Below are 16,829 nucleotides of genomic sequence, written 5' to 3' on the forward strand. Positions count from 1 at the left end.
ATATTGTGTATTTCAAACTGACTTTTTTTTTTCTTTTTCAGTAGGAAATCCATGAAGTCCAGAAGTAGAAGTCCTGCATATTCAAGGCACTCATCTTCTCATAGTAAAAAGAAGCGATCCGGGTCACGCAGCCGACATTCCAGTATCTCACCTGTCAGGCTTCCATTGAATTCTAGCCTGGGAGCTGAACTCAGTAGAAAAAAGAAGGAAAGAGCAGCAGCTGCTGCAGCAGCAAAAATGGATGGAAAAGAATCCAAGGGTTCACCTATAATTTTGCCTAAAAAAGAAAAACTTGAGATGAAGGAGTCAGGGTTAGAGTCTAAAAAATTACCCAAAAGTATAAAGTCAGAAAAATCTACCCCAGACACTGAACTGGTAAATACAGCACATTCAAATACAGAGGTGAAAAATTGTTTAGATACAGGGAAAGTAAAGCTGGATGAGAACTTGCAGAAGCATCCTGCTGTTAAGGATTTGAAAGCACAGGGAACAAAGGACGCGAAACCTATAGCACTGAAGGAGGTGATTGTTCCTTCAAAGGAAACAGAGACATCAGAAAAGGAGGCCCTTCCTCCTCTCCCCACAGTCACATCTCCACCCCCTTTACCATCTGCTACCCCTCCACCTCAGACGCCCCCTTTACCACCTTTGCCTCCACTACCAGCTGTTCCACTGCAGCCACCTCTGCCTCCTCCCCAACCACTATTTAGTCAAGTTCCTGTTTCCAGTGCTTCAACTTTGCCCTCTTCCCCTCACCTAAGGACATCTACTCTGTCCTCTCAGACAAATTCTCAGCCCCCTGTACAGGTTTCTGTGAAGACTCAAGTGTCTGTAACAGCTGCTATTCCACACCTGAAAACTTCAACATTGCCTCCTCTGCCTCTCCCTCCCCTGTTACCTGGAGATGATGACATGGATAGGTAAGTCCCATAATAGGATGAAAGAGGTCAGTCTTCCTGATAGATATTTTCTTTTTAAGTCTCTTGAAACCATTAGAATACCTTTTAATTATGTATTTATGATTAGGAAATGCTTTTTGTTTTTTAGTGGAAAAGTCTATTCTTGGAGTCCTTGAGAATAGAGATTACAACTTTGTGGGGGTTTTCTTTTCTTCATTTTTTAAGATTACATTTGTTTGTATATTTTTGAGTTGTATATATTTTGTCTTAGTTTGGAGGCCAGATGAGAATTTGTAGGAGTCAAATCTCTACTGTAGATCTCAGATAACAGTTATCAGGCTTGGTGGCAAGTGCCTTGACCTGCCGGATGGTGATGATGATGATGGTGGTGGTGATGATGATGATGATTAATGTATGTGAGTGCTCTAGCTGCATGTACACCTGCAGGCCAGAAGAGGGCATCAGATCTAATTATAGGTGGTTGTGAGCCACCATGTGGCTCTGAGAATTGAACTCAAGACCTCTTGAAGAGCAGTCAGTGCTCTTAACCTCTCAGCCGTCTCTTCAGCCCCTACCTTTTAGATTATCTTGATGGCCACCTTTTTAGGGTCTGACCATGGATAGGGTCTTGGTAATACTCACTATATCATCTCAGGTATCCTTAAGCTCACAGCAGTCCTGACACAATATCCTGGATGCTGGGATTATAGACATGTACCACTATGCCTGACAGGAATTAAAATTTATAGCTTGTTAAAATGTTTTGATGTAAATTTAATTTTTAGTCTTTTTAGGTAGGTTTTGAGACAGTTTCATCTTGTAGTCCTGGCTATCCTGGAACTCACCTTGTAGACCAGGCCGTCCTCGAACTCAGTGATTAAAGGCATGCACCACCACTGTCTAACCTAGATTTTTTGTGTGTGTGTGTTGTGCATGTATGACTATTTTGTCTGCACATATGTATGTGTACCATGTAAGGTCAGAAGGTGGTGATGGATTTCATGGGATAAGAAAATGAATGGTACACGTCTTTAATCCCAGCACTTGGGAGGCAGGTGGATCACTGAGTTCAAGGCCAGCCTGGTCTACAAAGTGAGTCCAGGACAGCCAAGGCTACACCGAAAAACCCTGTCTCAAACAAACAAAAAGAATATGATGATTCAAGCCAGGTGTGGTGGTACACATCTGTGATCCCAGCACTCAGAGAGGCAGAGGTAGGTGGATCTTTTGAGTTTGAGGCCAGCCTGGTCTACAAAGCAAATCCAGGACAGCCAAGGCTATACAGAGAAATCCTGTCCTGAAAGAAAAACAAACATCTGAGCTGCCCTGTGAGTGTTGGAACTCTCTAGAAGAGTAGCAAGTGCTCTTAATTACTCAGCCATCTCTCCAGCCCCAACTTTACTGTATTTTGAATATTTTTTATATATGTGCATGTGTGTGAGCATACATGAATATATGTGTACCACATGAATGCCAGAGATTTTTAGAGTCCCCTGAAAATATAGTTACAGTGTTTGTGAGCTGCTATGTGAGTACTAAGAACCAAACCAGGTTCTCTGGAAGAGCAGTTAGCACTCTTTTTTTTTTTTTTTTTTTTTTGGTTTTTCGAGACAGGGTCCCTCTGTGTTAGCCTTGACTGTCCTGGACTCACTTTGTAGACCAGGCTGGCCTTGAACTCACAGCGATCCACCTGCCTCTGCCTCCTGAGTGCTGGGATTAAAGGCGTGCGCCACCACACCCGGCGTGCAATTAGCACTCTTAAACTTCTGATCCCAGTGTACTAATTTTGTGTGTGTATGCGCGTGCACATGTGTTTATTGGAGCCCAAAGGACACTCTCATACTTCAGGTCTTAGATAACCACATTTCGCCCCGTGTCTTTATTTTAATTTTTAATGTTTATAGTATGCGTGTGTTTGTCTGTGTGTGTGTGTGCGCGCATACTATGTTGTACTTGTGGAAATCAGGGCCATTTTGTTGAGTTGGTTTTTGTTTTGCATAGTTGCAAATGGTAGTCAGGTCAACAAGGTTTCATGGCAAGCATCTTTACAAACTAAGCCGATTTGTCAGCTGTTTTCTTTTTCTAATATTTTAATATCTGTAGAGAATTTGTAGAGTGATATAATTTTTAAAAATCACTTATCCTGCTGGGTTACAGTGGCACACGCCTCTAATCCTATCACTTGGGAGGCAGAGAGAGGCAGGTGGATCTCTGAGTTCCAGGTCAGCCTAGTCTACAGATCCAGTTCCAGGACAGTCAAGCCTATGTGAAGTCCCCTGTCTCAAACTCATCCACCCACCCACCCACCCCCAATCACTTATTCTACAGTGAAAAAAGAGTAATATGAGGAGTCTTGGCTAATTAGACTATAACTCACAATGGGATGGTGGAAAGAGCTTAAGGGTGTTTTTTTTTGTTTGTTTGTTTGCTTTTGTTGTTGGGGTTTGTTTGTTTTTTCCTGAGACATGGTTTCTCTAAGTAGCCTTGGCTGTCCTGGACTTGCTTTGTAGACGAGACTGGCCTTGAGCTCACAGAGATCCACCTGCCTCTGCATTCTAATGGATACTTTGAATGTTGATTATTCATAAGTGGCATTATGAAAGATTTTTAATCTGTAGGCCATACCTGCTGAACAAGACTTACAAACAGGTGCTTTAGCCAGGGACGTGGTATGGAAGTGTAGTTTTACTGGTTTTTCTGTTGAGATCCTGCCCTCTTATTCTCTAGGGAATGAGTTGCATTTTCTGTTGTAAAAAAGAAAGTAAGTACCTCTTATCTTACATTGCAAACCAATTTTGAAACTTAATACTTTCTAGGTGACATCAGTAATTTGAGTGATGATTCTTTGTGTGAGAGTGCAGGTGTACAAACGGAAGTAAACTTTGGTTGTTGTTCCCTCAAGAGTCATTCACCTTTTTTGTTTTGTTTTAATTTTTAAATATATTTTACCCAGCTGAGTGTAGGCCTTTAATACCAACATTTTGGAGGCAGAAGCAGACAGAACTCTTTAGTTGTAGGCCAGTTTGATCTACATAGTGAAGCACTGTCTTAAAAAAAAAAAAAAGAAAGAAAGAAAAAGAGAAAGCTAGGTGGTGGCGGCGGACTCCTTTAATCCTAGCACTCAGGCTGTGGCAGGCAATCTCTGTGAGTTCAAGGCCAGCCCGGTCTACAGAGTGAGTTCCAGGACAACCAGGGTAACACAGAAAAACCCTATTTCAAACAAACAAAGATATTTTATCTATAAGTGTTTGCCTGCATATTTGTTTGTGCATCAGAAGGTAGCCGATCCCTTGGAATGGCTGCCTGTAAGCCACCGTGTAGGTTGTAGGAATTTAAGTTCTGCCCCTCTGGAAGAGAAACAAATGCTTTTAACAACTTAACAATGTCTCCAGCCCTTTGAATTTCCCTTTCTACCTCCCTAGAGGTAGAAGTGCTGGGATTACAAGCCTGTGCCACCAGGCCCAGTTTTTTTTTTTTTTTTAAATGTTGGTGTTAAAGTTCGAACTCAAATCCTCTTGGTTGGGTAGCAAATAGATTACTGACTAAACTATTCCCCCAGTCCTGTTTATTCTTTTTAGTTCGTAAGATCTATATTTTTTCAGACTACCCTCTGTGTGCCTTAAAAATGTTCTACTGTAATAATGGGTGGTGGAAGAGGCAGGGAGAGGAGAGATGATTGTTTTCCTTCTGAGGCAAGGTTGCTTCTAGTCTGTTCTTGAACTCCTAGGATTCAGTCATTCTCCTTCTTTAGCTGGCCGTGAGATAGTACTGGATTGTATTTACCACCAAAGCCAGTTCTCTTGTTTTCAATTTGAAGTATTTGTGTATTTGGGGATTTTTGGAGACAGGGTCTCACTATGTAGCCCTTGCTGGCCTGGAACTCATCAATCTGCCTGTTTCTGCCTCCAGAATCCTGGGATCTTTCTGCTTTAATTCCAGAGTGCCAGGATTAAAAGTGGGGGCAGCTATGCCTCACCCAGTGTCATTATTAAATGTCTGATAACTAGTTGTTTTCTATTTATAAGTTATTAAATATAGTAAATGGCAATGCAGACTTTGTCTTTTATTTTTGAGACTGAGGCAAGAGAGAGATCAGTCTCTGTAGTCAGACTCCACAAATTGATGAGATTCAGGTTCATTGAGAGATACTGTCTCAGTTATGCACTGCTAGGTAACAATAGAGAGGCAGAGGCAGGAGGATCACTGTGAGTTTGAGGCTAGCCTGGTCTACAAAGTGAGTTCAGGGAAGTCAGGGCTCTATTACACAGAGAACCCACTCTCCAAAAACCAGAAGAAGACAAAAAAAGACAAGAGACTACCTCTGGCTTCCACACATACACACACACACCTTTTACACGTGTGTAGAGGCCTACACTAGCATGTACATACATTATACACATAACAATACAAGAGACAGAGAAGGATAGAGACAGACACATCCTGACTAAGACCTTTAAACTGAGCTTGGTCGCCACTTGCCATCCCAGCATTCAGGAGGCTGATGTAGAGGCATCGCGTAGGATCCAGTGAAACGACTGTGCATATAGTTAAGAAGGAAGTTGGGAAGTTGGAGCAGTACGTCAGTGATAAAGGACACTAGCTGCTCTTTTAGAGGAGCAGTGTTCACCCTCCAGCACTCACATATTAGTTCATAACTTTCTGTCACTTCTGCAGGTCCAAATGTGTATGGTACATAGAAATGGATACACCCATATACACAAAATAATAAAATATTTGAAATAACTAGAATAAAATAGTATTCTGATAACATAAAGCTTATATTGGTGACAAAGCAACTTAGTTAATGATAATTCAAAAGCCTTTTGTATTTTGAGACAGGGTTTCTCTGTGCAGCCTTGGCTGTCCTGGACTCACTTTATAGACCAGGCTGGCCTTGAACTCACCATGATCCGCCTGCCTCTGCCTCCCGAGTGCTGGGATTAAAGGCGTGCGCCATGACGCCTGGCTGAGAACACAAAGCAAAATTCTCTGATTTCAAGGCCATCTGGTCTTTACCCTGAGCTCCAGGACACTCATCTCTATGTAGAGAAGCCCTGTCTCAAAACAACAACAACAACACATGTAGCAGCTGACTAGCCTGAGTTTTGATGATAGATCCACTTGCTTCTGCCTCTTGTCTGCTTTGATTAAAGGCATGCGGTAACATATTAAATGAGAAATATTTACAGATTAATTTAAATTTCATTTCCAGAAATTTCAAGATTATAAAATTTGGGTAGGAGTCAACTGTTTCTTATACATAGAGTTTGGGCACATATGAACCTGTAAAAAAGTGTGAGCCAGCCAGCCTTGGTAGTGCACACCTTTAATCCCAGCACTGGTAAGGCAGAGGCTGGTGGATCTCTGTGAGTTCCAGGCTAGCCTGGTCTACAAAGAGAGTTCCAGGACAGCCAGGGCTACACAGAAAAACCCTGTCTTGAAAAACAAACAAACAAACAAACAAACAAACATGAATGAGAAACTGGGTGAAGGCATCAGTATTTCCTGGTAATTGTTTTGGCATATAATATCTCTTTTGTTATGTCAGGCTTTCCATAGTTGGCACAGTTAGTGTCTTATAGTAAAAACAATGATACTTAAACATTGGATTCATATGGGTCCTCATTCTACCTTCTCTTATGTTTTCAAGGTTTTAAATATATTGTAAAAACATCTTTTTTATTATTATTATTATTTATTATTGTTGTTGTTATTATATTATTATTGTTATTGACAAGGTTTCTCTTTGTAATAACCCTGGCTGTCCTAGACTCTTTGTAGACCTAGCTGGCCTTGAACTCACAGAGATCCACCTGTCTCTGCTTCTGGGATTAGAGGGCATGTGCCACCATGCCTGGCTGCTATCTCTGTTTTTTAAGTCAGAATCTTACTCTGTGCCCATACTATCCTGGAACTCATTCTAGAGACCAGGCTGGCTGATGACAAATCTCCTGCCTCAGCTTCCATGCCCAGCTCTGAGGTATCTTGTTTTCAACATTAAATCATGGGATATCCAGTCTTTCTGTGTTTGAAACCACTCTTAGTGGTTCAGATTTCATTGGTTGGAGCGACTTGGCTATAAATTTGCAGAAATTCTTAAAATCTTAAGAACTGACATATCACTTTAAAGAAGACTGCTAAAGAGCCAGGTGTGGTGGCGCACACCTTTAATCCCAGCACTAGGGAGGCAGAGGCAGGCGGATCACTGTGAGTTCAAGGCCAGCCTGGTCTACAGAGTGAGTCTAAGACAGTCAGGGCTGCACAGAGAAACCCTGTCTCTGAGGGTAGGAAAGGAAGAAGAGTGCTAAAGCCTGTGCTGGTACTACATGCCTTTCATTCCAGCACTCTAGAGGAGGTTGCAAACAGATCTCTGTGAGTTCAAGGCCAGCTTGGCCTACATAGTGAGTTACAAAACTATGTACAGGAACCCTGTCTGAAATCAACAACTAAAGTCATTACTACCCACCCTCTAGAATGTGATTTTAAGAGGTAAAGCTTCTTACTTAATTTATATCATTTTGATTCTTTCTAAATGAGACAGAGTAAGGAATCTACTCAGTTTGTACCACACAAGCCACAGTTGAGAAGTCTCTGAAGTATGATAACCTTAAACTTCCCATTTAAATACTTCCCGCTAAAGAAAGATATGCACTCAGAGTTTTCTACCAAAGAAAGTTTTGTTTTTGTTTTTTTTTTCCTTTGTTTTTGTTTTTTGTTGCTGTTTTTCAAGACAGGGCTTCTCTGTGTAACCTTGGTTGTCTTGGACTCACTTTTTAGACCAGGCTGGCCTCAAACTCACAGCCTCTGCTGCCACCACGCCCAGGTTTTTTCTTTGTTTTTAAGACAGGGTTTCTTACTGTAGCCATGGCTGACCTGAAAGTAGTTCTGTAGAACAGGCTGGCCTTGAATTTAGACTAGCGTGCCTCTGCTTCCCAAGTACTGGGATTAAAGACGTGCACCACCACTGACTGACCTGAAGGAAGTTTATTAATGAAAACTGAGATAGAATAAAATATAAGCCTTTAAATTTTCTCTAATTTTTAAATACTCTAAGAAGGAATTACATGAATACTATCAAATATTCTTTATAAATCTTATTTCTTAGGAATTAAAAGATTTTCTTAAATTTGGCAGTTGTGGTACATGCCTTAAATCCTAGCCTTCAGGAGACAGAGGCGGGAGAATTTCTGTGAGTTTGAAGCCAGCCTGGTCTGCAGAGCAAATTCTAGGACAGCCAGGGTTACACAGAGAAACCTTGTCAGGAGAGAGTGAGCAAGAGAGAGAGATTGATTGATTTTTTTGTTTGTTTGTTTGTTTGTTTTGTTTTTGTTTTTAGTTCTCTTTACTACAGGAGAAAAACTCAGTGTCTGAACTATCTCATGACTATTACTTAAGTCTATTGTTTCACATTTAGGTTTTTTTCCTAAAGATTTACTTCCCAGCTTCAAATATAGTTAGTTTATTATCATTGAAAAAGTTACATGATGCCAGGTATGGTGGCCCTTGCCTTTAGTCCCAGAGGCAGAGGCAGGAGGATCTCTGTGGGTTTAAGGCCAGCTTGGTCCACGCAGCGAGTTCTGGGACAGGCAGGACTACACAGAGAGTCTTGGAAAGGGGGGTAAAAAAAAAAAAAGAAAATTCTATGGAAGGTTCAATTATAAGAAAGTTGTTTTGTTTTGTTTTGTTTTGTTTTTTTTGGTTTTTTGAGACAGGGTTTCTCTGTGCTAGCCTTGGCTGTCCTAGACTCACTTTGTAGGTCAGGCTGGCCTTGAACTCACAGCGATCCACCCACCTCTGCCACCTGAGTGCTGGGATTAAAGGCGTGCGCTACCACGCCCGGCTAAGAAAGTTTTAAAGAATCTTTACTAGGACATGTTCTATCAGTTCAGGCCAAGTTAATCTGAAGAGGTCAAAATCTTGCATCAATAAATTTCAATATATTAGTCAGAATGGTGGTACACGCCTTTAATCCCAGTGCTCAGGAGGCAGAGGCAGGCGGATCTCTGAGTTTGAAGCCGGCTTTGTTTACCGAGTGAGTTCCAGAACAGCCAAGGCTACACAGAAATCCTCTCTCAAAAACATAAAATGAAAAAAAGGGTCGGGGGAGGAGTGTGTGGTGGTTGGAGAGTTAGCTCAGTGGTTAAGGGCATTTGTTGTTCTTGAGAAGGACCCAGCCATGTGTGGTGGCGCACACCTTTAATCCTAGCACTTGGGAGGCAGAGGCAGGTGGATCTCTGAGTTCGAGCCCAGCCTGGTCTACAAAGTGAGTACAGGATAGCCAAGGCTCCATAGAGAAACTCTGTCTCAAAATAAAAAGAAAAAGAGAGGGAGAGAGAGAGGAGGACTTGGGATCAATTCCCAGCACCCACATGGAGGATTACCTCTTCCTTAGGCACCAGGCATGCATGTAGTGGGCAAAGAATTCATACAAATGAAAAAAAATGGGGGAGGGGTTGCTGAAGAATCGAATTGGCAGTTGGAGGTAGTTGCTGCTCTTGCTGATGACCCAAGTTCAGTCCCAGCACCCATATCTACTGGTTCATAATCCGTTGTAACTCCAGCTCTAGGGAACCTGATACTTGGCCTGCTTGAGCATCCACTCTTATATGTACATACCCACATACATGCATATATACATATACACGTGTGCATAAGCCACATATACAATTTTTAAAAAATAATTATTTATTTAGAGTGCATTCTCTGCATGTACGCCTGCACACCAGAAGAGGGCATCAGATCTAATTATAGATGGTTGTGAGCCACCATGTGGTTGCTGGGAATTGAACTCAGGGCCTCTTGGAAGAGCAGACAGTGCTCTTAACTGCTGAGCCACTTCTCTAGCCCCCACATACACAATTTTAAAATCTATTTTAAAATTTTGTATTTACCAGGCCTTGTGGCACATATCTGTAATCCCAGTACACAGGAGGCTAAGATGGGAGGATTTCTGTGAATTCCAGGCCAGGCAGGAGTAAATAGTGAGACCTTGTTGCAAGAAACCAAAAAGGTCCAAAATTTGACTAGTTTTCCAGTTTCTAGAAACTGTCTTTATTTTATTTTTTTCATATTGACTACTATAATTTGCTGGTTATGTGTCTCCTGTCAAGGCCTTAATAAATCTGAAATTGGGGCTGGAGAGATGGCTCAGAGGTTGAGAGCACTGGCTGCTCTTCCAAAGGTCCTGAGTTCAATTCCCAGCAACCACATGGTGGCTCATGACCATCTATAGTGAGATCTGGTGCCCTCTTCTGGTACAAAACACTGTATACATAGTAAATAAATACGTCTTTTTTAAAACAGTCTGAAATTGCTTCTTGAACTTTCTTACCTTTTTAGTTGGAGAGTTTTTAGTTTGTCTGGTCACAGATGATTGTAGTTTATTTCCAAACATCTAAACTAGTTAATGCCTATTTTTTCAGGAGGTTTGATTTCAGACTTAGCTGTAAAACACTTAGATATAGAATTTCCTTTTCTTATATTCTTTTTAAATCTTGTAAATAGTGTTAATGACCTCTTTCATTTAAATCTTTTGTTACAAAGTACATTTCATGAATTGTATGAGCTTTAGTCATATGTTACAGCTTTTCACATTTTATTTCAGGTGTGCCATTAGGGAGAGTTTTTGTATTATTATAATTTTTGGATTTTTGAAACGAAATCCGATACAGTTACCAGCCTTAAAGCTGACTGTATAGTTGAGGCTGTCCTCTTCATTTCTGACCCACCTGCCTATAAATTACCAAGTTTTAGTCCTTCCTGCTCCTTTTTCACCAGGTATTGGCCATTTAACCCAGGGTCTGGCACCTGCTAGGCAAGAATTTTACCATGATGGGCTAGAGAGATGGCTCACTGTTTTTGAGCAGTGCCTGCTCCTCTAGAGGACCTGCGTGCAGTTCTCAGCTCCACATAGCATTTCACACTCACCTGTAACAACAGTCCCAAGCTGTCTGGTGCCCTCGTCTACCCGCCACAGTCATCATTACATGCATGTAGTGCACAGACACACGTTTTTTGTTTTGTTTTGTTTTTTTTTTTGGTTTTTCGAGACAAGGTTTCTCTGTGTAGCCTTGGCTGTCCTGGACTCACTTTGTAGACCAGGCTGGCCTCGAACTCACAGCGATCCGCCCGCCTCTGCCTCCCAAGTGCTGGGATTAAAGGCGTGCGCCACCACGCCCGGCTAACACACGTTAATTTTTTAAAAAAATAAATTTTAAATTAAAAGTATACCCCCAATATTAATATTTAGATTTTAAGCACATTCAAGTTCTAACTTTTTTTTTTTAGATTTATTGTTATTTGCACGGGTATAACTGTTTTGCCTATACTTATGTATGTGCACCATGTGTGTGCCTGCACCCCACAGAGGTCAAAAGTGTGCATGTAAGCCAGGTGTGGTGGCATACACTTTTAATCTCAGCACTAAGGGAAGCAGAGGCAGGCGGATCTCTCTGAGTTTGAGACGTGTCCAGGACAGCCAGCACTCCACAGAAACTGTCTTGTCGGGGCTGGGGGGGTAGGTGGGGGGGGGTGGAAAGAGGGCATGTAACTACTTGGGACTGGAGTTACAGACAATTGTGAGCTGTCATATGTGCTCTTAACCACTGAACCATCTATCTACCTCTTACAAGTAAAACCTGAGTAATCTTTTTGATAGTTAGCCATTATAATGTTCTTTGAAAGTTCTTTGGAAAGTCTCTGAATAATCTTTTATTCTTATCTCTATTTAGTCCAAAAGAAATACTTCCTTCAAAGCCTGTAAAGAAAGAGAAGGAGCAGAGGACCCGCCACTTGCTTACAGACTTGCCTCTTCCTCCCGAGCTACCAGGTGGGGATCCATCTCCTCCAGATTCTCCAGAGCCAAAGTCGATTACACCACCTCAACAACCATATAAAAAGAGACCAAAGTAAGTTTTACAGGGATGTGTAATTTTTATGTTTTATGAACATGGGTGTTTTGTATTTATGTATGTCTGTGCCTTACATGCATGCTTTGTGTCCCAGATGATAACCCCTGGGAATGCAGTTAGAGTTGGGTGTAAGCCACCGCTTTTATGTGTTGGAAATTGAACTCTTGATTCATGGCTTAAACTGCTGAGCCATCTCACCAGCACCTTACGTGCTTCAATTTAAGAGTATTTCAAGACAGACAGAGAAAAAGCTACGTAGTAAGATCATGCCTCTCAAAAAAACAAAACAAAACAACAACAACAAAAAAACCAAAAAATGGCAGGCTCCACCATGCCCAGCCCTAACCATATTTTTTTCTTGAAAAGCAGTCCATGTGTTTAGTGAACACACTCACACACCCTACCACTACCGTATACCTTTTGAAGCCAGAATTCCATAATAACTGTTGACAAACACTGTTTACTTAATATCTGCCATTTAAATTTTATAAACAGCTGTCACTTGATGGCAGAAAGTAACTTTTACTTGCTTTCTTCTTAGAATTTGTTGTCCTCGTTATGGAGAAAGACGACAAACAGAAAGTGATTGGGGGAAGCGCTGTGTGGACAAATTTGACATCATTGGGATTATTGGAGAAGGAACCTATGGCCAAGTATATAAAGCCAAGGACAAAGACACAGGTATTTTCATACAATTCTTTTTCTTTCTTTCTTTATTTAAAGATTTATTTATTATTTATACAGTATTCTGCCCGCACACCAGAAGAGGGCACCAGATCTCATCATAGATGGTTGGTTGTGAACCACCATGTGGTTCCTAGGAATTGAACTCAGGATCTTTGGAAGAACAGACAGTGCACTTAACCTTTAAGCCATCTTTCCAGCCTTTTCATAAAATTGTTGGTGTCAGAAGCATAATAATTTAACAATTACTAATATGTTAATAGATTTTCTAAAGTAAGTTTTAGGCTCTACTTTGTTACTATTCAGTAGATTAAAGTGTTCCAAAAGAATAGTTTAGCCCACGCTAGTGTGTTTGCGCCAGGACATCCCTGTGCCAATTCCCTTACATAAAATACCATGATATTTGCGTATAGCCTATGTAGTTTATATCATCTCTAGAATACTTACAGTACCAATAAAAGCAAATTCTGTATATTGTTACCATTCAAGGATTAATGACAAAGGAAAGGATGTCTGAGCATGCATAGTTTAAAATAACTCCTGCCACCTGTTTTTAGTCTGCAGTTTGATGCCATGAGTGACCATCAAGCTGACTATATGGCAGTATTGTGTTAAAGTTTTCCTTTTGGACTAGGGGTGTAGTTCAGATATAGACTGCTTGCATATATTTATGAAGTCCTGGATTATAGTCTCAAAGCTTAAATCCTCTACTTTTTGTTGTCTGTTTTAAATATGGGTTTGTATTATGTTTTGGCGCTGGGAGTTGAACCTACAGCTTGCACTAACACTCTATCAAAAAGCGTGTATGTATAATCCCAGCTTTGTGGGGTTTTTTTTTCTTTTTCTTTTTCTTTCTTTTTCTTTCTTTTTTTTTTTTGAGACAAGGTTTCTCTGTGTAGCCTTGGTTGACCTGGACTCTCTTTGTAGACCAGGCTGGCCTCGAATTCACAGCGATCTGCTTGCCTCTGCCTCCCGAGTGGTGGGATTGAAGGCGTGCGCCACCATGCCTGCCCATAATCTCAGCTTTTTTGTTGTCTATTATATAGTTTTTATTGCTTGCTGTAAAGTTTTGTGTGTTTTTTAGGGGGAGAGTATTGCATTTTGTTTATTTATTTAGTGACTATGGGTGTATCCATCAGTTCTGTCTTGGCATATTTGTGTCATGCACACATTGGGAAGCTAGAAGACAAGTTGGAAGGAATCCAGTCTCTCCTCCTACCATGTGAGATCACTCGGGAGGCAGAGGTAGGAGCATAGCAAGTTAGAGACAGCTCAATCTACTTACCAATACCCTGTCTCAGAAATGAGAAAGCCAGGGAAGAAAAGAATGAATTTGGTTGACTGGCTGATTGGTTGCTTAGTTGGTTCGTTTTTTGAGGCAGGGTTTCTCTCAGTAACAGCTCTGGCTGTCCTAGATTGACTTTGTAGACTGGGCTGGGCTCAAACTCACAGAGATCTATCTACCCGCCTCTGCCTCTGCCTCCTAAGTCCTGGGGCTAAAGGCATGCACCACCACACCTGGACCAAGAATGAGATTATAAATCAGCATGAATCTATATGAAAACTTGAGAAAATAGGAATAGGGCTGGTTGTGTATCCCAGTGGCAGAAGGCATACCACATAGGCTCTAAATTCAATTTCAGTTCCCTAAATAAAAAAGAAGGGACACAGAGGTGTTATGTATAAATATATAAATGCTTAAGTCTGTATGGTGAGGACATGTAATGCTAATTTATGACTATAACTAAGAAATGCAAGTTGATCACAATGACAGTTTGCGTCTTCACCCCGTCCCCCACCCCCAGGAGAACTAGTAGCTCTGAAGAAGGTTCGGCTAGACAATGAGAAAGAGGGCTTCCCAATCACAGCCATCCGGGAGATCAAGATTCTTCGACAGTTAGTTCATCGAAGTGTTGTTAACATGAAGGAAATTGTCACAGATAAACAAGATGCACTGGATTTCAAGAAGGACAAAGGTAATAGCAGAAATTTGTTTCTCTAATTTCATGTGTATGAGGTTTTATCTGAATGTGTATGTGTGCTGTATGCCTGTAAGAGCAATAAGCTCTCTTAACCACAAGCCAGCTTTCTATCTCCTTTCTAAAAACTTTTTTTTCGTTCTTTCACAGTGCTTGGGGTGGGCAGGGTTTCTACATAGTACTGACAGTTCTGTAATTCACTCTGTAGCCTCAAACTCAGAGATATACCTGCTTCTGCCTCCTGAGGGTTGGGATAAGGGCATGTACCACTGCACCCAACATTTTTTTTGAGACCAGAGTCTTTTTGCAGCCCTAGATCCCCTGGAAATCTCTATGTAGACCAGGATAGCCTCAAACTTTAACTCAGATAGCTGCCTTCTTCTGACTCCAGGATGCTGTTGTACATTTTTTTTTAAAAGATTTATTTGTTTTTATGTATATAAATGTTTTTGCCTGCATGGAGGCCAGAAGAGGCACTGGATACCCAGAAACTGGTGTTTATTAGTGGTTGTTAGTGGCCATGTGAGTTCTGGGAATTTAACAAAGGTCTGTTGCAAGAGCTACAAGTGCTCATATTTACTGAACCACACAGCTTTAGTTTTTATATTTATTTACTTTTATAGACAAGGACTTTTAAGTCCTGGCTGTTCTGGAACTTGTATGTAGACCAGACTGGATCTCCTACAACTGGTTTCAGGTGGTTGTTAGCCACCCATTGTGATTGCAGAGAACTAAGTTCATTTCCTCTGAAAAAACATGATGTGCTCTTAAATGCTTGGCTATCTCTCTAGGTTATATTTTATTTTTTGAGGCAGAGGCTTATGTAGTTCAGACTGGCTTCCAATTTTTGCAGACCTCTTTGCTCAGCAGCCTCCCAAATAATAAGACTATGAGTATATAGCACCACACCATATTACTTATTTTTTTCTTAGCTTGTTTGCCTATGTTGACTTTTTAGGCTGTTGCCTCAGATAGCCAGGCCAGCCTTAATCTTGCTAGATAGCTACAGATGACATTTACTTTCCAAGGGCTGGGACTAAAGTGACACACCACCATGTGTAGTTCTACCTGTATGAAGTTTTTTGACAGGTTGACCTCAGCCTTGACTTTTGTCTTATTAAACATTTAGTCATTTTATTTATGTATACAGGTGTTTTCCTGCATGTATTTAAGCATGCCACATGCATGCAGTGGCCACAGAGATCAGCATTGGGCATCTGATCCCTGGAACTGAAGGTATAAGTGGTTATGAGCCACCATGTGGGTGCTAGGAATTGAACTTAGTTCCTCTGCAAGACAAGTGCTCTTAACTACTGAGCCATTTCTCCAGCTCCACAGTGTGTTTTGTTTTTTGTTTTTGGTATTTCAAGAAAGGCTTTCTCTTTCTGTTTTGTTTTTTCTTGTTTTTCAAGACAGGGTTTCTCTGTGTAGTCCTGGCTGTCCTAGACTTACTTTATAGACCAGGCTGGCTTGAGCTCACAGCGATCCACCTGCCTCTGCCTCCCAAGTGCTGGGACTAAAGGCATGTGCCTCCATGCCCAATTCTTTTTCTTTTCTTTTTTTAAATTTATAACAATAATTTGAGGTAAGACCTTTGCTTGGGACTTGGGAGGTAGCTCAGTCATTAAATTTATTGCTGAACAAATGTGAGGACCTGAATTAAATCCCTAGAACCCACACAGACAGCGCCCCCCCCCCCCAAATCTCAAACCAAACCAAGTAGGGTGGAGTACATATACAATCTCCATGCCTGGAAATTAAGCAGGCAAATCCCTTGGGACTTGTTTCTCAGTCATCCCATTTGCCTTGGTGAGTTTCATATGAAACGAGAGACCTTGTCCTAAAACAATGTAGGGCTGTTTAGATGGCTCAGCAGGTAGAGAGGTGTTTTTGTTCAGAATTGGCAACCTAGAGTTTTCCTCTCACTTCCACATGCATGCTACACACACATACACAAACAAGAAAAAGACAAATTGACAACCTACAAGCCCGGGTTATGGTAGTTTTAGATTGATTTTAAGAAACGTAGGAAAAATTTATATGGCTTTAATTTGAACACCTCCCAGCAAATATTCCCCAATCTTAAACCTAGTTATGCAGTGTGCAGCTAAGTAGGTTGTATGTGACTGCTGTTAGAGGTATATAATGAACTACAGCATTTATGTTTGTGTAAGTACAGTCTGTGCTGGTCATAAATTTGAGAAACCACCTCCAGTGTATGTTTTAAAATGTATTCGCTGCAGTCAGTGATGGGATTTCTATATTCTTTTGTTGTTTCTTTCAATTTTGAGACAAAGTCTCACAGTGTAGTTCAGGCCAATCTGTAGCTGTTGTCAAAGTTCCTGTCTCAGTTTCTT

General features: G+C 41.0%; 1 protein-coding gene across 14 annotated transcripts in view; it reads left to right on the top strand.

The window, feature by feature from the left end:
- The window catches only part of CDK12 (cyclin dependent kinase 12), an 82,289-nt gene that overhangs the window by 8,356 nt on the left and 57,104 nt on the right, over positions 1-16,829 (top strand). For 13 of the 14 annotated variants that reach the window (XR_014773317.1, XR_014773318.1, XR_014773319.1 and 10 more), the window contains exons 2-5: positions 42-920; positions 11,630-11,806; positions 12,351-12,490; positions 14,299-14,469. Coding sequence is in view for 4 of the 14 variants with exons in the window: in XM_084751094.1 (XP_084607220.1) it covers positions 42-920; positions 11,630-11,806; positions 12,351-12,490; positions 14,299-14,469 (1,367 nt within the window). In the remaining 10 variants the exon portion in view is untranslated. The remainder of the gene's footprint in view (positions 1-41; positions 921-11,629; positions 11,807-12,350; positions 12,491-14,298; positions 14,470-16,829) is intronic. The other variant, XM_084751095.1, reaches the window with a different exon arrangement.

This window comes from Acomys minous, assembly GCF_964271855.1.
Source record: "Acomys minous genome assembly, chromosome: 12".
Classification (NCBI taxonomy): Eukaryota; Metazoa; Chordata; class Mammalia; order Rodentia; family Muridae; genus Acomys; species Acomys minous.